This window comes from Vidua chalybeata, chromosome 4, assembly GCF_026979565.1.
Source record: "Vidua chalybeata isolate OUT-0048 chromosome 4, bVidCha1 merged haplotype, whole genome shotgun sequence".
Lineage (NCBI taxonomy): Eukaryota > Metazoa > Chordata > Aves > Passeriformes > Viduidae > Vidua > Vidua chalybeata.
In genome coordinates this window covers 25,150,698-25,173,234 of record NC_071533.1, presented here as the reverse complement: position 1 = coordinate 25,173,234, position 22,537 = coordinate 25,150,698, and the positions used below count along the sequence as shown (strand labels likewise).

At 36.2% G+C, this 22,537-nt stretch overlaps 1 protein-coding gene across 1 annotated transcript in view; it reads left to right on the top strand.

The window, feature by feature from the left end:
- TBCK (TBC1 domain containing kinase) overlaps nt 1–22,537 on the top strand; it is an 88,628-nt gene that overhangs the window by 43,884 nt on the left and 22,207 nt on the right. The window contains exons 21-23 of the mRNA XM_053941502.1: nt 1,973–2,009; nt 3,393–3,554; nt 17,387–17,565. Of these exons, the coding sequence (XP_053797477.1) occupies nt 1,973–2,009; nt 3,393–3,554; nt 17,387–17,565 (378 nt within the window). The remainder of the gene's footprint in view (nt 1–1,972; nt 2,010–3,392; nt 3,555–17,386; nt 17,566–22,537) is intronic.

Here is a 22,537-nt window from a genome sequence, read left to right as displayed (position 1 = left end):
GGCGAGTAATGCCGCCCGCTGTGCCTTCCCTGGCCTTCGGGCTTACCAGCACCTCCTTGCGTAAAGCATTCTTTTTGTTAAAGTCAGAGGAAAAACTCCCTTCAATAAAAGCTCGCCTGACACCTTCTACTTAAATTGTTTGACCTGCTTTTCATGTCGCTGCTGATACGTTTGGTGAGGGTGGTTAAGAGAAAAGCAGTGATTTTCCTTGTGATTACCTTTTAATAATCTTTGAAACTTCACATTTCATGTATTTTCTTGTTTATTTCTGTGTAACTGCATGCATGATAGAGGTATTTGTGAAATTAGGAGAAAATGAGGATCTGCTTTGGTAAAACATTTTCATCATATATATGAAAAGGAGGAAATAATTGCTTCTAAATATCAAGGAAATAAAGTGGTTTATATCATAGGTATCTCCAAGCAAAGAGGAACCTCAGGACACTAGGTTTGTTTTCCTACTGCATGGGAAGCAAGGTATTGCATGCAAACATATAGATAAACAGGTATTATCTGATCACAACCACTGCAGGAGATATTTCAGGGAACAAGATATGTTATTATTCCTAGAATGCCATCTATTTAAAACATGACATAGATATACTCAGGGAAATAGTATGATTGTATTATAAGATTAATATGGTGATAGAAATTGATTTGGTTTGGATTTTGAACACTTAAAATCAATTGGTGGGCTGGAGGTCAAGCTTCATAAAAGCCTGCTGAATATTAAAACTGTTGAACAGGTCATTGAACCTTCCTTAGTTTAGGGTTCAGATCAGTATGGTTCAGATCTCAATCACACAGATGAAGGCATAGGAATATAATTTAGAGCTGTGCTAAGAAGGTTTTTTAGCAAATGTGTACATCATTTAGTCAGATCCATAACCCAGTTCAGAGTTTATGGAATAAGAAGTAATTTATTAGCATTATATCAATTTTGTTTTCTGCTACTCATTTGTTTACTTCCAGGAAAAGCTCAATAGGAGGATTAATTTGCACTTTTTACAAGTTAAAAAGTAATATATTAAGCTTTATGTTTAACTGTAAATCTTCATAGCACATGAGCTATGCAGCTGAGTAAAATTTAACAATGATCGTCTCGCTCTTGCATTCCTAATTTGTGGAAGCTTTCTGCGCAATTTGATGTTTCAAGAAAATAGATCCTCTTGCCTTTGCCTTGCTAAATGCATCATTGAAAAATCAGAAATTCTTAAGGTGTCATAAATGCTTAGCTCTTTCTCTGTATGATGTCATAAGTATGAAAGTTTGCAGACTTGAAAGTTTTTTTGTAGCTGTTTCAGCAGCATGAGCCTCGTAGGGGTGTAAGTGCTGAAGCAGGACACCTTTGGGTGACACTGCCCCAAAATGGTCACAGTAGAACTACATAAATGCTTGGGTGTTAGTGAGCGTTTACTGAGAATGTGACTGTCCTTAATTTCTTCACTGGCAAGTATGCGTTTTAATAAATACCAGCATAACAGAAAAAGGCAGAGGTGGTTATTTTTTCTCTTGAAAATCATGATTTGAACTTTTAGTTATTTCTATGAAACTATTTTCTTCCATAGTCAAAAAGATATATTAAATCAAATTGGTTTATGCTTTTCCAGGCATCCTTGGCTAATTTTTGCTTATATTATTGAGAATTGCAACAGTTTAGTAGAGCAGGTTTTTGAGTTCTTTAAGACTTTGGAGGTTATATTTTTGCAAACCAGCCTAGTGAGGGTGGTGATTGTCTTTTCACTGTTTTCAGTACAGTGTCACAAACTAATAATTTGAAAAATTTGGTCATGAAAAAATTTTCTGAGAGGCTAAGAGTTGTGTGATAGAAGATCTGCCACTGCAGTTATTTTCCTTTCTAAATGCATTCATGCAAAATAGACAATTTTTAATGTACTTGACAATTATCATAGACAACTTAAGTTCTCAAAACTTTTTTTTGTCTTCTTCCCCCCATCACCACCTTTGGCAGCTTTATGCGATTCCTTGGTTTCTTACAATGTTTACACGTAAGTATGCTTTTTTTCCCCTCTGATTCAATGCTCTTCTATTTCTTAAGCTTAATTTTCTCACTTTTCCAGATAAAGCCTTTCTTAATTGGTATAATAGGTCATTTAGTAGGATGCTTATAATTTGCAAGGATGTGTTGTGGAACACTCAACAGTGCCTGTCACTTACTTTCTGCCCTGATTTGGTAATAATTAGTATTTTTCCTGTGGTTTTGAGTTGTTGTTATTGTTAGATTATTATATAGTTATTATGTTGTTGTTGTTATTATTGTCTGGATTCTTTTACACACGCAGTATTTAGGGTGTATTCAGAGGAAGCTGTTATCTACTGGAAAAAGATGTAATAATAGTTAAAAAGCAAAACCAAACTATACCACCATCCCCTGCCATCACTCAAATAATGTAAGAAAGAGATTAACTTTGTTTCTGAAGATAATAATGTTTTTGTTGCACATTGACACACTGTTATTCTGGTAGCACTAGTTTACTGTATTTGTGCATGTATATTAGGAAAAAATAAGAGCTTTCTAATTTGGTGAGTTTTAATTAAAGAGAACAATAAGTCGAGTCTAGAAAGCAATTTAAAAACTTCTTTTCTCAATTTTTTTTTTTTCATGTCATATCAACATTGGCAGATGTTGAATTTAAATTTTCAAAGAAGTGGCAGAATGAAAAGAGCTGATAGATTATTTCTCTGATGAAATATCAGAGAACTTAATGTGAGCCTCTTGATTGCATTGTCTAAAGATTTTGACTGTAAAGCCCTGGTTCTTGCACTTGTCCCTGTTTCTATACCCTTCATGAGAAGCACCACATTTGGAAAACCAAGGAGATGTTTTCCGTAAGCAATCAAGTGCATTAAAGTCTTAGAACTATTTCATTGGAAGAGAGCATATTTTAAGAGAGCCACCTTCAGCTTTATATATAAAATCTTGCTATTTTTAATAGGCTTTTTTCCTTGTCTTTCTTTTATTCTGCCATTTTTTTCTATAATATGTTCATTTTTTGTCTAATTGTAAGAAGTTGATCTTATTGATGAACTCATTAATGTCAACTTATTGTGAAAAACTGATATGTATGCCTTAATATGTAATTGTACTATACTAAAAGAAAAATAAATTGCCTAATTCTTGACATACTTGAAATGTGAAAACCCATGTGCTTCCAAGTATTCATTAAGAAAAGAAGACTGTTATTTACAGAGTAATCAAAGTGCATATGAACACAAACATGATCCTAAACAGGTTAAGTCCTATTTGCTCCCAAATAAAAAAGAAATCACTCAAGATGAGAGAGGAAAGAAGTACATAGGCAACTCATTAACCCTGTTATTGTGTGTATATGCTTACAGAGTTTGCTTTATTGTGCTTATTCATTATGCAGATGTATTTCCTTTGCACAAAATTTTTCACTTGTGGGATACATTACTGCTTGGAAATTCCTCCTTCCCATTCTGTATCGGAGTTGCCATACTTCAACAGCTGAGGGATCGTCTTCTGGCTAATGGATTCAATGAGTGCATTCTCCTTTTTTCAGACTTGCCAGGTACAGAGAATACTGTTTCTTTCGTTTTTCTCTGTCTTCCCCAGTGTGTTTCTAAATATATGCTTAGAAATCATGGTAGGTTTAGGCAAACTCACTGCCGGAGAGTGTAGATCTTAACTACAATTTATTGTAGTTAGTTGAAGTCTTTTGCTGTCATCAGCAAGAATGCAGTAGGATTGTTATTTCCAGGTGAAGATTGGAGTATTTTGTTTTGAAATTTAGAACTATTTAAACTAATTCAGAAGCAACTGTTTGTAGTCATGCGACATAGAGATACAATCAGTTTATATGATTTTTTTAAATAAATTGAGTACAATTCTGAATAGTCCTTTTCCTCTTTGGTGCTGGTTTTATCCTATTTTCCCTTTGAACATAATTATACTGTGGAAGTAATTAATGTAGAAGGATTAGGGAAAGCAGTATAGGAGGCCATTAGAATTACTCTGTTAAATATTTCTATTTGAAATTTAAAGCTCTCAGAATAACTTTGAAAACTGTATCAGAGCCTGCATGATCATTGTGCAGACATTTTGTGTCTTTGCTCAGTGGGAGGTGATTAATCTATCCATACTAACTGGTCCCTTAGAAAACTACATTGCAGTTAACCACGAAGTTTGGAGCTTCCTTCTGAGCAAGTACCTGGTAAGACAGTCGAGTGCATTTGAACTGAGTAAGCCATGTCACCTGAAAGATGTATTTCAGTTTGTAGTAACATAAGTAGGAAGCCTGGTGCACTCAGAACATGCTTGTATTATGTTCTTGTATTAATTCCCTCCTCTCCTGCTCGGGATCTTAGTAATGTAATACAGGTCTTAGGTCAGAGGTTGGCACTGTTTTAAATGTGTGGCTTTTCTTTAGATAACTCTAACTTTGGGGTAATTCCTGGGCTAATTATGGATTTAGTGAGCTCTATTTGAACATCCATGTGTGCAATCCAGTAATTCATAATTCATTTAAACAGAAATTGTTCTTCAGATGAACTGAAGAGAATTAAGTTTGGAGGAGAATTTAAAAGGTCTTCTTAAGTGTTGCAGTCTCCACAACTGCAGAATTTACAGAGGTTAGCAGTACTCTAGGATATGGTACTGAGCAGATGAGGCTGAGTTCACAGTTGCATAAGTCAGTAAGTTGATAACTTTATGAGTTATCATAAATGAAGCTCTGTGATCTCTTTAAATATTGTTGTCACAAATTGTCTTTCACTGTAAACCCTTCCATATGGCTCTGCATTTCAAAATTTCTCTCCTACTTATTAGTTTGGTATGTACTATGTATTTGCTACTGTATTTTTCAATTTATAAGAAATTTAATTTGGCCATTCCTAATAGAGTAGAATTTTAATTTTCAATATGTATGTTTAGTAATTTCAAATGTTCATGGTAGATTTAATGGGATATCTACAGATGGCTGAAATGTGAGTGCTAAACTAAAAGATTGGTTCTCTCCCCGCCCTCTCCTCCCCCATGTGTTAGCTGTATGTCCTAGTTAAGTACAGATCCACTAATATTTAACTTATTTTCTTGCCTAAGGTAATTTCTCCATGTTTTTCTTCTTCTTGAAGGGTGTTAAATTATAGATTCCAATTTATCTCAAATCAGCTGATTTACTGACAGTGGGAGTATTTTATGCTGAGGTCATGTATAAGGACACCTTAGTTCTTGTAATACATTTGTGTTCATAAAATAAAATCACTAAAATCTGTAGTGATATAAGGTACATGCATTCTGCTGGTTTTAAGTGATGACAGCTTTGCTGATACTCTGGTAGGAAATACAGGTTTCTGGAGAGTTTTTTTTTTTCCTTAAATTGGTGATGTCTGTGATATTTAGGATGTCAGCAGTGGCACAATTGAATATTTTGAGATTAAGCTAAAGCATACCATAAAATACTGCTAGTAAAACTACTAAGGGAAAAAAGAATAAGGGCGAAAGACAACCCTAGTGTGTCTTGAAAGTGCTGTTGGTCTAGCTTAATCAGTAACTTTTTAAACATACAATTCACATAGCCTTGTGCCTTTTCTTTCTGACCTGAGTCCTATTTCTGATTAAAAAGCATTGACTCATTATGCATTTTGTCACTTGTGTCTTCCAAACATGACTTCTGCTATTTTGGTTAAAATAAGTTGTGTGCCAAGGCTGAGAATTTTTTGAAAGTAATTTACAAATAACCTTCATCTGAAAATATATCACTCCCAGGAAGAGATTATGTTGTTCAAAACATCTATGATAATTTTAAACTAAAATCAGTAGTTGCTCAACATTCTGACACTCCTGTAATTTGTAAGCTTTGTGTGCACTGGAATGGCTTATTTCAGGTTGCCAGTGAAAGCAACTTCCTTTCCAGACTGATAGAGTTATTTTACTGCTTGAAACTTTGTGGGACACTTTTTCAAAATTTCTTGTTTTTAAAAAACAGAAACCCCACTGCCTAATTTCCAGTGCACTGTATATAACACAATTGGAATATTGTTTTAAAATAATAGTGATGTGAGGAAAACGAAGGGGCGTTGTGTCAGCATTGATTTCTTGGTTCTGAAAACCCTTTCCAATACTTGTCTCAAAGTTTTGGCCATAAGTTATCTATAAAGCCAATACAATTGGGCAGTACTTGCTATTTTTTGAAGCTCTGTTAAAAATTTTAATTTATTTTCATGTTGCTCAAACAATGTCCTAGCAGATTAGGAAATATATTTGAAGATTTTGACAAAATAATTGGCTAATTAAGAATACTGGAAGATCCTTTTGCAACAAATGTTTTAGTTCATTCCTCATGGAGCTGTATGAAGGGGACATATAAGCAACTGCTAAATAGAATTAAATAGAATTAGGTTGTTTAGGAAATTATTACCCCAAAGTGCTGGGGGTTTTTAATTTAAATTCTCTGTCATTTATTCTTTCGTATTTTTTCCTTGTGTTTAAGGAGCTCTGTTAAGTACAAAGTTTATTCAAACAGTATAGATTCCAGAGAATATTTAGGAATATTTGAGACAGACACACAAAACCAGCCCTGGAGTTGTTGCTAATATTTTACCTGTACTTTTGAGACTTAGTATATTTTTTCTTATTCAGGTGATGCAGAGAGAGCAAAAACATTATGCAATACCTTTCTTTTTCCTGTAAGTCTGACATGTAGCAGTATGTGTCAGGAAAATGAAACTGGTATGGGTAACACTACTATGATGAGATTCCTGAGGTACCAACAACAGAGACAGGACTCTGCTTTCAGACAAGTGCTTATTTGTACTAAGCCAGTCTGGATATCCCTTAACCTCATATATCAGCAGATTTACAACCCAGAAGGCTTTTCATGCCCTGAGGACCAACTGCATAAGTTTACTTTAAAACATGCAGTTTTGCTTATAGCTTAGTCTTTAGCATCTTGCCATAAGTTTGTGTGATAATGTCCATTATTCAACTCAAAAATTATTTTTATTGCAGTTTGACTCAATTAGAAGTTCATTACCCACTGTACAAGTAGTACAAAGTCTGCAGCAGCTTTTGTTAGGAAGCATCCAGACACATATACTGCTCTTTGCAGACATTTGAAGGATCCTTAGGGCAATCCACTCTCACCTGGAATGGGTGCAGTATAGAGCCTGGCAAACAGATCTTCTCCAGTGATCACTGCCAATATCAGCACTGACATACAGAGATGAGTTACGGACTTCTGAGAACTGAGGAAAAGATGGGGACAGATGTTGTTAGACAACAGGGAAATAAATACCAAGCCTAAACATGAGATAAAACATACTCAAACACACCCTTTATGTTAGTTCAGTAAGCTCATCTTCTGTAATTTTGGAGCAAGAGGAGGTTTCATTCTTTTAATGCTGTGCACCTTAAGAAGGTGTCTTTTTGCTGACTCCAGGATAGTCAGTGCTTCCGAAGGAAGAACCTTAGCCTGAGATGGGAAGTTCATTCAGACTGACTGTAGAAAAGCAATCCAGTGCAATGAGGAGCCATAGTAAAATGGTTGAAGTGGAAAACTTTGTGAGACACAGGCATGTAGCTTTAAGATGCAAGATCTGCCTGTCATCAAACCACAGACATAAATGATTCTCCAGGGAATGGATTTTCTCTAATGTGGGAAAAATTATTATATCTATTGCCATTCTAGTGATGTGCCAAAATGCTGAATCCCATGATGGTGGAAGCCATATGAATGCTTAGAAGGATTGCATCCAGCTTATAAATGGACTAAAGGTTAAAAAATAGTGGAAATTCTCTGCTAAGATTGTATGGAGAGTTTTGAATAATGCATTTCTGTTGACAGCAGCAAAATTAAACACATATCAGAAGGCTCTACTTCAGATATATTTCTGACCCTGGGTAGCTACCATTTTATTTTCTGCTGTTTTGCTTCCTAAAAATCCTTTGTCTGCCCACATCTGTGATCCATATGCTTTTATTGTACTGGAATTTCTGGTGGTTCAGCATTTAGCTGATATAGATCTGATAAGAGGAAAAAAATGACAGTTGGCCACCAAGTCCACACTGAGTTCATGGGTGTTTAGTGCCTGTTCCCATTTGTTTCACCCTCTCCTCCATGGAAAATGTAACCTCAGAGATTAAAACACCACCTTCGAAGGGACTTACATTGGGTTTTCATATTCCAGTGAGCAGTAAGAGAAAGGAAGATAATAGAATGTTTTGATTAGGGTTTGACTTTTTTCATGCACTTTTGAAAGTATCTTATTGCTTAGATTAAGGCTCTGAGGAACAGAAGCCGTGACAGCTCTTCTAAAATGAAACTTTTTAAACTTCAGCTACAAAAGTTTGACATATTGCTCTGTTGTCATTCATGGAATATGGCTCTGGAAAGTATTTTGCTGCAGAGCTAGTGAAGCTGACTACTTTTTCAAGTTGCAGTATAGCTGAAGAAAAACAGCACTTTGGTCTCTTTCACGTGATACGCATGATAATGGTGGTGTAACTATGGCAAAAATATTGATTGGAAATATCAAAAGACATTTAAAAGGAAGTCACTTTTCCTAGTTTTCTTTTCTTGAAATATGTAGGTCAGGCTGATACTTATGGAAGCATCTTTTTCTGAGCATGGTGCTCATCTTTGCTATGTTAGATGGATTTTTGGAGATGCAGGTTCATTTCATGATGCAATTTTGGAGATGCATCATTTCATGATGCAATTCCTCAAGATTATTGGTTTTGGGACAGAAGCAGAGAAATTTGTTAGGGCACACCTGCTCACCAAGGCTGTCTGGTAGTGTCAGACTCTGTAAGACTGATGTTGTTTTACCTGCAGCTGTGAATTCTTTAATTATTTACATTTTCCACTCCTTGTGACACAAAGAAAACAGTTCTAGATTTTAGATTCTACCCTCTTGAGACTAAAGAGAAGTGCTGGAGTGGGCAACACACTAAGGAAAAAAGTACTGAAATAATTTACTGTAGTCTGTAATTGTCACTGGCAGAAGAAAATCAAATATATTTCCTTTAGCAAAGGGCTGTCTGCCACAAGAGATGGTGCTTCATAAAAAGGGTGAAAAGTGAGTTCCTCAGTAGAACTTTCCTAGTCCATGTCTTAAAAACAGTCTGACACACAGCTTATGCCCCCTGTTTTTTGAAAGCACCCTGATAGTGCTCTCCATAGTGAAAAAGCACTTCAGAAAATAGAATAATCCATCTGTTAGTCATGTAGGATTTTGTAGACCTTTACACTACAATAAAATGTAAGTACAAGAAGGTAGACTGTCAAACCTACTAGCATTTCTAGGCATGAACTGACAAAATTCTGGGTGCTGTTATCTGAGCTTTGTTGCTAGATGTGGTGATTTTTTTTTTTCTTCTTCATTACAAAAGTGTCTTGGGAAAATATTTCCTTTTTTTCCCCATTGAAGCTACAAGCATAGCAACTGATTCTGGATTAGACTCATGCTTAGAAAGCAGTACTGGGTACTAGACTTTTTTCCTTTCACAATTGCAGAGAATGTTGCTGACAGAGCAAGGTGTCTCATAGGGTATCTGTTTATAATTTTGTTATGCTGGATATATTTGTTTGCCTGTACAGGTATAAATGTTCTGCTCAATAATCTTTAGTTCTCTAACTGTTAATTGAGGAGAATTTCTAAATGGGCTGTACAAATAATGCAGTATTAAAAATTCTTGATTGAAACGTACATTATCACCACATTTCTATATGATTGTAGATATATTTGGGGAGTGTATGTCTAGCATTGTAATAGAAATACACAGTTACAATAGAGATACACAATTACAATAGAGATACACATTACTTAAATACAGATTAGAATGGCAGTGTAGGCTGAGAGCCAGAAAAATCTTTCTGTCAAAATAAGGACTTTGAAATGAGGTTAAGTGAACTCTCAGTACTCTTATACTTTGGAATAGCTGTCGGTTCCCTTTGATTTACTTTCACATAATATTTCACTTAAACTCTTACCTTTATAAAGCTGCATGAAGCATTTGATTCTCTCTGTCTAAATTTCTTCTTTCCTAATCTCCTAAGAATATCCTGGAGTTTAGTAGAAATCAACAGGAAGGCCGAAACTAAATATGGAGAACTAGAGCAGGGTTTGTACCTAAAGGTAAAACTTTAATAATACTGCAGTAGTTAATACTGCAACCTTGGAATCAATTTCAGGAGTGCATTGTTAATATTGAAGGGCAAAACTTGTTCAGGAAGTTTCTGGGAACAACTCACATTGTATGTGAACAATATTGTCTGCATTCTGAAAATGCTGATAAATACCTGAGTAACCAGCAGGGGTGTGTCAGGTGGCACCTCTGTCGCTTCAAAAATGTAAAAGTAGCGTAGACAAGCATCTGTGGGAGATAGAGGGGAGAGACTGGACACATTGCATTCAGCTTTAGAGCAAAGCAAGGAGCTAGAGAGTCTCCTGCTAGTTCATCAGTCTTCATGCTAAAAAATGAATAGCACCATTCTAAGGAGACAAATCATGTAAGCAGTCATGTAAGCTGATAAACCACAAATTTGTCTGCTGGGAATGCAACCCTGAAATGACAAACTTTTATCTCTTGAATGTACTTTAATGCTTTCATGTGTAAATTCAAATGGAGGTGTTAACAGCTCTTTCACAGAATAAGGGAACTTTTCCCTGTGGCTTATGAGTAGTTTAATTATGCTGCAAGCTTTAAATAACTTAGAAAATGTATACTGACAAGGTTGGGCTGCTGTTAGTTACTTAAAACTATTAGTTTTGCTATGTGAAACACTAACAGATTTGACTAGTAGTAAACACTGGAAGTTTTGGATCTCAGTAAGTTATCTACTGCAGTGCCAAATGGCTAGAGCATTTTTTTGGAAATGAAAGCAGTTTTAAGTGTGGCATAAGCAAGATGGTTATCCTTCCTGTTTACAGTTGCTGTATTTGTGGGAAATAACATTTCAATCCTGAATAAGATGTTGCTTGCTCTAGCAGTTTGAGAGTGTTACATGGTTCAGGATAGTCATTAGGCAGATCTAAATACTCTATTTGTCTTTAACCAAAGTTTTTCCATCACTGGTATGGGAATGAACAGGTCAAATTAGAGGCTTCCATCCTTTACTCATGGCAACAGGTACTCCTTTTCAGGATTACCTGAATTTCCATCTTATTTCAAAAGCAGAAAATCTGAATTACTTTGTGTTATTTCCTTACAAATATCCTGAAGGCTAACAGGAGAGTTAATGCAAAGGTCTTCTACTTATGACTCTTAAGAGAGTCATCAGCTTTATAAGCATTTGGCCTGGTCAGAGTTTCTGACTGTAGAGTTTTTTTACAGGTTTATACCCATTACACCTGGGAAATAACTGATGTAGCTCATAGTTACCACCCAGATGGAAACCTGTAACAGCATGATCTCTATTTTTGCTTGCTGAGTTTCAGTATTTTGCATGTTATTTCTGTGAAACATGGATTTAGGATAAAGAAGGTGACTTTCACTAGTATTTCAGATTCTAAAACTGACTTAACAGATATTTAGCAAATATTATAACAAAAAGAACATAGGAAAGCCGAAAAAGAGTTATTCCTTCCAAAATTGACTGTTGTTGGATGTTGTGTTGGTGGCACCATGAGTTTCTCCTCTGAGCTGATCCCTGCAATTTTGTAAACCTGTCCTTTCATGTATCTTCTGGTTATTATCTATCTAAGAAGTAATGTTCATTTTTCTGCTAAGCTGCTTTATTTCCCCTTGTGTATATCTCAAGTGTTGCATAGTAGCCTCCTTCTGACTATTTCCATTACATATTGGGAATTCCTGTGCTTCTGTCATTGGCCATCGTCCTACCCTGAGGTAGGACTGCTCCAGGTGTCTTTAGTATTTTGTTGGTTAGTAGAAATGGCTGTTGTTCAACAGCACTGGCACACCTCCTAACAAAGTTTAAAAAGTGCTTTCTTGTCAGAGCTTAGCTCCAGTCTTTATTTCTGCCTTTCTCAATGAGACATAGCATGTGGCATTTGGTGATTGACTTACAGTAAAGCTTTACTCTTAATACAATCACTTGGAATTCTGTGTCTTCCCTGCTCTTGTCAATCCTGACACCATCACGTTTCCATACTGGAAGGCGTTCTTTAGCAAGCTTTTCCAGTGAACTGCTGAGTCTGAGGAATTTTTACAATCACAAGTAAGAAAAGAATCTGTGTTTGCCCTCTATGCACCCTAATGTCTAGGGAATAATTCATAGTGGTTACTGCTGCTTCTCTCTACTGCTGTCCACAAAAGTAAGGAGTCATGCAACTATCCTGCAATGTATGAAATAAATAATGTAAAAAGAATAGTTCTGCATTGACCTTTTCATTTATAATAACCTTCTCACAGTAATAGATACAGAGATGTGGGATAAAAATGTCACTTCTCTTCCTAGATTTGTCCTTTTAAATATGCACACTCAGTGTGTCTTCTTTATGTCATCAGGAAAAAAGAGTTTATGGCCTTTCACCTCTGTTTCTTCTAAGAGCAGGAATCAGGAGGCTGAACTGACTGACCTATTCAGTACCAGAGCATTCATAGCACAGAGATTTTCTGGCCTATTTATGTGGCTGTGTGGTGAAAGCTGATGTTGCCTGGCAGGGTAGTAATAAAGTATTTGTGATGGAGATGTCAAACCAAGCTCATAATTCTGGTCTATTCCCAAAATACAGAAGCAGTTTATTTTGGCTGAGTTTCTTAACTGGTATCCTGTTACCCAAGGAAAAGGCTCTGGAATTGATTAACTGCACACAAAGACTTGGTCTGTGTGGATTTCCATTAGGAAAGAACCATTCATCTTACGTTTTTCTCCATTACTTGCCTTCACTTGCTCTGAACAACATATGCACACCCGGTTTTGCTGTAAAAATAAAAAATTCTATGTGCTTTTGTCACAGGTGTATTGCATTTAAACTGATGCTTTTTTCAACATCTATTTCAAGTGCAATCTACTTCTCTCCTGTATCTATAATAATAAACTTACATAGCTTAAAAAGCAACTATGTCAGGCTGAGCCATCCTTTTCAGTTGAGGCTGTGGATAGAGGCAGGCAGTGCCTTGGTAAGAAGTTACAGTTTAGCATGAAAAAAGCAAAATTAAAACCATCTTAGAAAAAACAGTAAGTTTAGTTCAGAAAAGGAACAAAACATTTCAGTAGGCTTAATGTTAGGATGGGGCCATGGCAAAACCAAGATGCTGCTGTTAGATCACTTTTCTTTCCCTTCTCTACTCCTGCCTTTATCAGTTGCTGTATTATTTGCATATTTAGAAATGTCAGAGACAGCCTTTTGATGCTGAGCAATAGCTGCTGCTATAGGATTGTTTCCTGTAAGGCTTGATTGCTGCTTGACTTGAAATATTTGAGCTCATTTGAGCCAGAACTCCTGAATATAATGTTTGAAAGTGAAATGATGACTTTGGTTCCTAAGATACTTGGGTTCCAGCTTTGACTTTTTCAAATACAGGTGCTCTGCAATTTTTCAAAAACAGTTTGAAGATGTACTAAGTTTTGAAATGATAACTTATTTTTATAGTATTTTTATTATGTTTTAAGTCAGGCTTAAATTGTTTCCACGCTTCATATTTAATGACACCATGTTATTCAGCACGTTTTCATTGCCGATTTTCCATTGAAATAATTTGTCTTAATAAAAACAGAAAGCACATCATTTTTAAACTACAAAATACCGCAGTGCTAGGCTCCTGGGGAGCACTGAGGTGTTACATATACATCTCCATGAGTGAGCATGCCCTCTTCATCCTTTCTAAATGTTACTTTCATTTGTTGCTCACACCTGGAGATTTATGCAGACCCTGCTCTCAGAAGAGTGTGCTTCTAAGTTGTTTGCAAGTGTCAAGTACTCTGGCATTCTGCTGAGGTAGTCTCTGTTCATTTGTTCTGTCCCCCTGTTCAAGAATCTAGGCTCTGACTTGATACATTTATGCTTCTGACGTATCAATGGTATGTATCTAATAATGTGGAAACTCTAATGTTTTCTGGCTTGTAATGCAGTGACTTGGGAGCAGGAAGAGTGCAGGCAGGATTAATGCTGTGTGAATGCAAAGTCTTGGGGAGATAACAAAAAATGGACATTTCACCAGAGACTGACTCATTTGTCATATATTTGAAAGGGCATGGGAAGAAATTGGGATTGAAGTAGTGCAGCAGACCCTTACTTATTAGCCAAAAAGAGGAGAAAAGATCTTATCCAGCAAGGGTGCACAAGATTGCATTGCATTTCAGTTACTGACGGGAAGTGATTTTTCTTAAACCGAAATTGCAAACAAATCATGAAGAAGGGCTTGAAGGTTACTCAAGTGTGAAGCCTGTTCATGCAACATGACTAATAAGTATTCTGTAAATATTTATACCAGTTTAATGTAGTCTTAAACTCCAATATCCTGAAAGTAATTGTTTTTTTCAAAAGAATGTGAGTAAATTGAGTAAATTCTTTCACCATCCATAGTCTTGTCTCTCTTGTGGGTGCTAGATTTTGACTGTTCCCATATTATATGCATGCATGTGCTTATGATTTGCACATTGTTGGGGGGCATTTTGTGGTTGTGGGGCTTTTTTATTGTTACTTGTGGAAACCAAAATTGCCTTGTTGTAATTTTTATTTTGCATTACCGAGAAGCAGATGAATTAATTGACAGCCTGTAAATTTGTTTTAGGCTTTTGATGGCTTCCCCCACAAGCCATTAAAAATTCTCTGTTGTTCTGTGGAGTTTCATTTTCAGCCAATCCCACTGTCCTCCTGAAATGCTGCTTGGAAGAAATGAGAAACCAAGCATTCCAAAATCACAGAACAACAGACTCCTACATTTTTTACTTACGCCCTGATGTGTGAGAACTGGGTTATGTTTTTTACAAACACACACACAGTTGGAAGGGATCACAAGGATCACTGAATCCATCTCGTGGCCCTGCACAGGATACCCCAAGAGTCACACCATGTGCCTGAGAGAGTTACCCAAATGCTTCTTGAACTCTGTCAACTTTGGCGCTGTGACCACTCCCCTGGGAAGCCTGTTCCAGTGACCAAGCCTTCTTACCAGTTCTCTGAAATGGATTTCCTTTGGAATTACAGAGCTTGTTTCTAGGAAAAATACTTTGACCTGTTTCAGTGTTTAACACTTTCAGTCTCGATTTCTGCTTTCAGCTTTTTCATGGCTTTACTGTAAACAGTGTTTCAGATATGTGTTGGCTATTATGTCCTCTCACAGCCAAATGCTTCTCATGCTATTAATTGTTGTTGTTCAGATTTTTTTTTTACTAGCTAAATTCTGCATTCATATCATTTATTCTAGAAGTACTACTAATGTTTCCTTAGCTAAGAATCTCAGGAAATCGGGCATATAACTCAATTACAGCAGTCTCTTTACAAAAAAACAAAAAAAAACCAAAAAAAACCCCAAACCCCCCCCCAAAAAAAACAAATAAAAAAAAAAAACAAACAAACAAAAAAAAACACAAAAAAAAACTACAGCCCCATAAATGTACTACAGTCATGAACTGGAATTCTCAACTTTATATAAATAAAATGAGTTTTCAGAAATGTAGAAAAAAGTGCAACAGTAATGATGGTGCTTCTGAGTGTTTTCTGAGCTTGAGGAAAAATAACCAATGGAAGGCATCTCTTCTCTTTAACTGAATTAAGAAATTGTGTGAAATTCTCCAGTTGTGTGTATTTTCCTTGGGAATGATGCTGAATAACAGCCTCCTAATACATTATAATTGAAATGAAAAATTGTTAGCTACTGTTGAGACATCAGATAGTCCATTTATCTGTGACACCTATCATCCCAAACAGCTAGGGAACCTGATATTGTCAAGGAAAATTGCAATTTACTTTCACACATCCACAAAAAGGTTTTTAGAGCTAGAATTAAAATTGGGTAAGCCACAGCTCTACTCTCAGACTTTTCAGAATTTTAGAAGCAAGATAGCACATAAGCATCCTGTTGTCGACTGGATTAAAGCATCTGCTGCAGATTGTATCCTACCTGAACATGGACAGCTTTTTAAATGGGAGAGTAATAGATCATATCTTCCACTTTTTAAACAGTCAATAATCTCATCCAACTAGATTATTCTGCCCCAAGCTTCAAATTCAGCTTCTTCTGCTCACCACCCTGCTAATGACTGAGGTTTCTGGAGTAGCTCCCAGATTGATGGCAAGGCATCAAATCCGCTGATGGCAATGAGTGATTGATGACAGTGCATCAAATCTGTTTGAGATATACAGATAAAGCCTGGCTACAATGCCTCTGTTTTCTTCATAGCAGCTGATGCTTTAATCTAAATTTTGACTGTTGTAATGAATCATACAAGATCTTGGCACAGACACAAGAAGTACTGATATCCCTGCTGCTTGTCTGTCGCACTAGACCAGTTTGCAAGCTAGGATTGTTTTTGCTCTTCATGAGACCACATACAGGAGGTGCAAAACCTGCCAGTCCTTTTATAGTGGTAAAAGATTAAATGGCTTTTAAGTTACATCTTGTTAGAAGATACATACATGCAGGATGCTTAGTGTTGCAAAACATGTGTTTCTAATGAGTTTACTTTTTTTCCTTTTACATATGTGTTTCATTGCACCTTCCTGATTTTTAATTGACCGTATCTAATTTTAGGATGCTTCTCACTTGATAGGTATCAGATTTCCTTTCAAGTTGATTAATATATTATCACAATGGTACTTCACTCTTTCAGCTAGGATGTTTCACTGGGAATGTCTGTTTGGGTTTGGGACTGTATTGTTTGTTTGTTTGTTTAAAAAATTCTCTAAAATCTTTAAAACAATCCATTATGTTTGCCATCAAGCACAAATTAATGTTGAAAACCCCTGTTTTCCAGCGAACAGATACTATGTAGCTTTGTCAAAATGGCAGGCCATGCAAAATTCAGTAGCTGAAAGCTTTCAATCTGGCTGTTAGTAGGATTTAACTGACAAGTAAGACACTTAGTTGATCCAAAAATCCTGATGTCTACACTGTATGAAATCTACTTTCGATGAACTGCACAAATTTACATTGAATAGTCAATAATTTGACTAGTAAAGACTTTACATTGCCTTACAACAACTAAGTTTCAATTATTGTCCTGACTTTGCATTGGTTAAAGTTGTCATACACTTCCCTTAAACAGATCAAATTAATTCTTAAAATGTCTTTACTAGTTTTTAATTAAAAAAAACTTGGAGCGTTTTTCTTTTTGAATAGGAAAATGCTTTTGAAATCTACGTTTCCTTTGAGCAAGGGACAGAGAGACAGACAAAGGTATAGATGGGTATATGTGTATTTGGCAATGTCGTAGCTGGGTTACTTCACCGATATTTTGCTCTTGTATTTCTTGTTTTTCCTTTAAATCTCTTCCAGAGATCGATATTGAGCGTTGTGTTCGCGAGTCAATCAACCTGTTCCGCTGGACTCCCAAGAGCGCCACGTACCGGCAGTACGCGCAGCCCCCACGGCCGGCCGCCGACAGCAACGGCGCCAGGAGCTCTTCCCTGTGCTGCTTCTCTGCAGACTACCAGGAAGCTCCTCGCAGTGACCTTGTAAGCAATGTGGGAATTGGAGCAGGGAAGATTGTTCAGATTGCGTGGTTCTCCTGCCTCTCCCAACTCCTGCTCCTTCAGTTCTCTTACAACAGCCCACCAATGTCCACAGCTCGCCTGCAGAACTTTATCATAGGAGAAAAGCAGTAAAAAGATCAGTGTGCCAGTGAGAAATAGATAACTGGAAAGGGATGCAGGCAGTTCTGGCTGCTTTTTCCATCTTGGCATGTCAGGTAAAAGGATATGCCACGCATTACTCTGGAGTTTAGTAGGTGAGTTATGCCTGGTTTTATCTTGGCAAAGAGTAACTAGTAACTAAGAGAATATCTGCATTAAATAGATACCCAGTTTAGCAAAATTATTTTCCTCCTCTCTCTCTAGTACAATCTAATGGCTGTTTCTCTTGACAGCTGCATTATCTGAATACAGGTGATTTGAAATTATTCCTTTCCTTCCTCTTAACACTATAAAAATTAAAAATTAAATTTTATTTTGTTGGGGTTTTTCTCCTTCCACATTCTCCTACAGTCATTTCATTCATGAGCATTCCAATAATTGGGAAGTATATATGGACCTGCTATTTCTATTTGGTGAATTGCATTAGGTTTTAGTCTTTCCATTTGTTTTTCCTAACTACTAGGAAACTGATGTTGTTGTCATTCAAGTGGATCTTTACTTTTTAGTCCTTAAAAACTGGAGCTTGATGTTCAGTAATTTTCTTGGTTTTTGCTTTTTATTTCTGTTGTAATTTCTGAAAGCCTTAGCTTCAAATCCAGGACTGCAAGTGCAGACATGCAAATGAAGAACAAAAGGAAACTTGAAAGATCTTACAGGATTTAAGAAACAATAGCTGGATCTAGAAAGGCAATGGGGAAAAAAATGAAATTCCAGGGGAATACTCGTTGTTGTCATCCAGGAATTGTAGCTACACAACTGCTGCTGTGCTGCCCTGGAGATATGTAGAGAGGCTTTCTGAAGGAGGCAAGGGCTGGTCTTTCATAGAGTAATTCAGATAGGACCTCCTAAGGTCATCTGGTATAAATTCCGGCAGAAAATGTGTCCAACACTGAATTCAGGTGGGGTTGCTCAGGGCTTTGATCCATCAGATCAAGAAAACTTCCAAGGAAAGTATTCAGTCTCTCTTGGCAGTCTGGTCAGATGTGCTACCAGTGAAAATGATTTGGTGTATGTGCTAGCTTTCCCAAATGTTATGACAAAAGAGTAAAAAAAACAAGTCGTCTGATTTCTAAGCATTTGCTTGTGCCTTAATGTGTAAAAGCAAGAGTCAAAGCACTTGGATATAGCAAAGAGGGAGATGGGGAAAAAACAGCCCTGGTATGCTGAACTAATAAACAGTGAAAAGATTTGTGTTTGTAACAGAGAGAAAAATCCTTATTTCAGATCAAGCAAGGCTTTTTTCAGTATTCTTCCATTTTCTGAGAAATGTTTTGGGTGTTTTTTTCCTGACTGTGTTTTATTTTCATTCCAGAAGTTGTGTTTGTTTATAAAGCCAGTAATTAGGCTCATCCATCCCAGAAGTTCCAAGAAATTAAGCAAATGTTTTTAGTGTGTTAAAGAGGAGATAAATAAATACTAGGACTTCTATTGACTTCTCTTTCATTTCTAGCTCTGTCTGCCTAACAGCAAAGACCTCTTCATTTACTGGAGTGCAGCTGAAGGTTTAACATCTTTTGAAGCACAAGTATATTGGATCTTTTGGTTACTGCTGTATTTTGGTTTTTTAGCTCATCATATGAAAGAGAGCTGTATAGGTTCAGGGATCTATACAGAAATATGTAAGCAAAGAAGAAACTAATCTCTTGGACACAAGAAAAACTATTCTTAAATTATAATCTGTAAATGTATTGTTTGCTCTCATGTGCTGTATTTTTGTGTGTCAGATTTTGAGACCGATAGATGCAAGTCAAGTATGTTATGATTCAGTCAGGAGCCATAGATCAGACTTGGAAAGTCCTGTGTAACATGAGTCCATAATGAGCTACTTCTCACTTGTGACTGTACTTTTGGATGTTTGTCTTCATAAAATGACACTTCTCAGGGATTAGAGCAATATTGATAAAACCTAAATTGAAATTATTGGTGAAATACACTATTTACACACAAAGGTGGTGTGATTTGATCTTGTTTGGGTTTTTTTTTAACCTTAATCCTGGAATTATCTCTTTCTTCAAACATGTCCTCTACTTGGTGTTTGCTGTCATGGGGAAACTTTTTATCTACTTGAAAGGGGTGAAATCTGAGCTCAGTCTTAAGTACACACAGTATCCTTTAATGGATTTTCTAAAACACCATTGTGTCCTTGCTCTGCAGTTTAGCTCTTAAAAAAATAACTTTTCTGTTTCCTTACCTATTTAGTTGGTCATTCTTTGGACAAGGACTTTACACTACATTTCTATCTCCAGTTTTATATTTGTGGGTCACCTCTGTATTTGAAAGTGGGTAGGGTACAAAACAATTCTTTGTGAAGAAAGTTGTGGGTTTCCTTCTGAAGGTAATTTATGACTTCTTGAAACATTAAATGTTTAGTGTTTTTAATTGTAAACACCAGCTGTCTCTTACCTCTCTATTTGTATTTTCTTTCTATGCTGCTTCAGTTTATTTCTTAAGTGCTTTTTATTGGCAACTTAAATATTTGTGTGTATCTGCATCTTACTGCGCTTTGGTTAATAATAACAGGAGAAGTATTTCCCCTCTGGGTGTGCATTTTTCTCCCTAAATCAGCAGTCAGTAAAACAAAACTGCTTTTTATCACTAGTATTGCTTAGTTTTTATTTTAGTGACATCTATTTGCAACTTTGTAAATAGGCTTGGGTGCTCTCTTTTTTCCTCCTGGACTTGTGTGTTGCTTAATCTTTCACTCTTTCAGCCAGTAAGTTTGTCTACTGAGATAAAATCTCAAGGAGGAAATAGTTTCAGAAAGAATGAATGTGCATCTTAAGTGGGTTTGCATTATTTATTTTGAGAAAGATAAAACATCAAAAATAACAACGGAAAAAAACCCTTTAAATTCACTACTGAATTAACATTACAGTCTACTCAATTTTGTGTCTGTAACTTTTCTTTACCATGGTTGATTTTTTTCTTCTTACTCTTCCTGAAACTTCCTTTCATACCCTGGAAACTCCTGAAGTATTTTTCCTGAATGTCCAGGAGTCACAGAGAGAAATAACACTGTAATATAACAATCGTCTGCTCGTATCTGTGTCTCCATTATTATACATATGGTAGACATACATTCTCTACAGCTACTTCCATAATTCTAAATAAAAAGGAGAAAATGTTGCAGCTTCTCTATCAGTATCTGTTCACATGTGGCAGGTGAACTCACAGAAATCCAGAGACTGATACAATTACAGCTTTGCTTTCTTCTTCTACTCCTGATTCTCTTTGCAAGGGTGGGAGTTCCTGAGAGAAGTTGAGGAACGAAAGCATTCAACTGGAGAAAAGTCTACCAGATGATTATTGATCCTTGCAGTGATTTAAATGCCAACAGTTCCCGTTTTTTGTTTTTGATGAAGTAATAGAAGTACCTAAGCAGCAACATGACTTAATGGCTTGATTAAGCAACACAAATATGAAAAACATGTTTTTATCATAAATAGTATGAGCAAATTTTCCTGATGATAACTTTCCTTTGCCAGTAATTAAGGATAGCTTGTGTGATAGACTTCCAACAGATGGAAATTCAGGCCTATTTGTCATACAGTAGCACTCAATTGCTTCTGAGTTCCTGTCTGCACCTAGGAAGTATTTGTCCATAAAAAATATATTGGTTAATTTTATATTAAGCCGTTAAATAACTGGTGTGTAAATCCATTTATTCTTCAGAAAGAAGCATGGTCAGTAGTGTATACCAACACTTCTGTTCCAGTGTACCAGCTAAGAAATGTCTGTGTGATGCTCATGCTGTTCGTAATGGCTGTTACTTATATTCTGCCTAAAGGCTCTTCTGACTGCCTTGACCCATTTCAGGTTTCTTTTGTCTTCTGTTTTTGTGTGGATCTTGGTTTTGTTTTCCTCTTCTACTGTTCTTACACTTAACAGAAATCTCTTACTCAAATTTGTCTTTAGTTCAAATTGTGCAAAGCATTAACTGATCAGGATCTCAGTTAATGCTTCTAATTTATTTTCCATTTGCCTTTGATGCTTCTGTTCTTCTGGTTGTAGCTGCCAACAGCTTGAGTGAGAAGCTGGGCTTATTTGTCATTTTTTAGAAGAGTTGGTTAAAATGTACTTTTTATGTCACTCTCTTGTGAGTGAATAAGCAGATCGCTGTTTAATTAGGCATAAGCCCATCACATTCTGGTAAATGCTTTAGCAATTGTCGCAACCTTCAAAACGTTCTCTGTTTATTGGTTAGCTTTTCAAGGTTTTTCTGATACTCATAAGCCAGGCTGCCAGCTACGAGGAAGTGGGGAGTGTAGGGAAACCTCTGCTTCCAGAACTTCGGTTCTGCAGATTAAAGTATTTAAAGGAAGCCATATTTAGCACCTTGTCTACTCTGACTGGTGTTTCAAATCTGTATTTATTTTTCTATAGTTTTAAGACTTTTTCTCATAGAAGATGAGGCATTAAATTACCAGAGTGGATAAAATACAAAATATAAGGTTCAGGAAATAATTGATGTTAAATGTTAATTCAGAAGTTTCTAATGAATGTTGTGGGTGGTTTTTTTTAAGTTGTAATGCAAATTGCAATTATTTAAATTGAGTGTAAACTCATTGAAACAAATGTACTGCTTAGTTGAGGCAGAATAAAAGGAATATGTTTGTAATGATCTAGATACTATTTATATGAAACTGTAATAGTTTGTGAGAGAGTCACTCTAGATCATACTTAAAGATTCTAAGCTTGTTTTGCACAGACTTGGTTTTAGGATCTCCCTGGGATGTGTTCATCTGCTTTGAATGTAAATGGGGCAGTTGGAGCAGCCAGAGCACTCTCTGCTGCA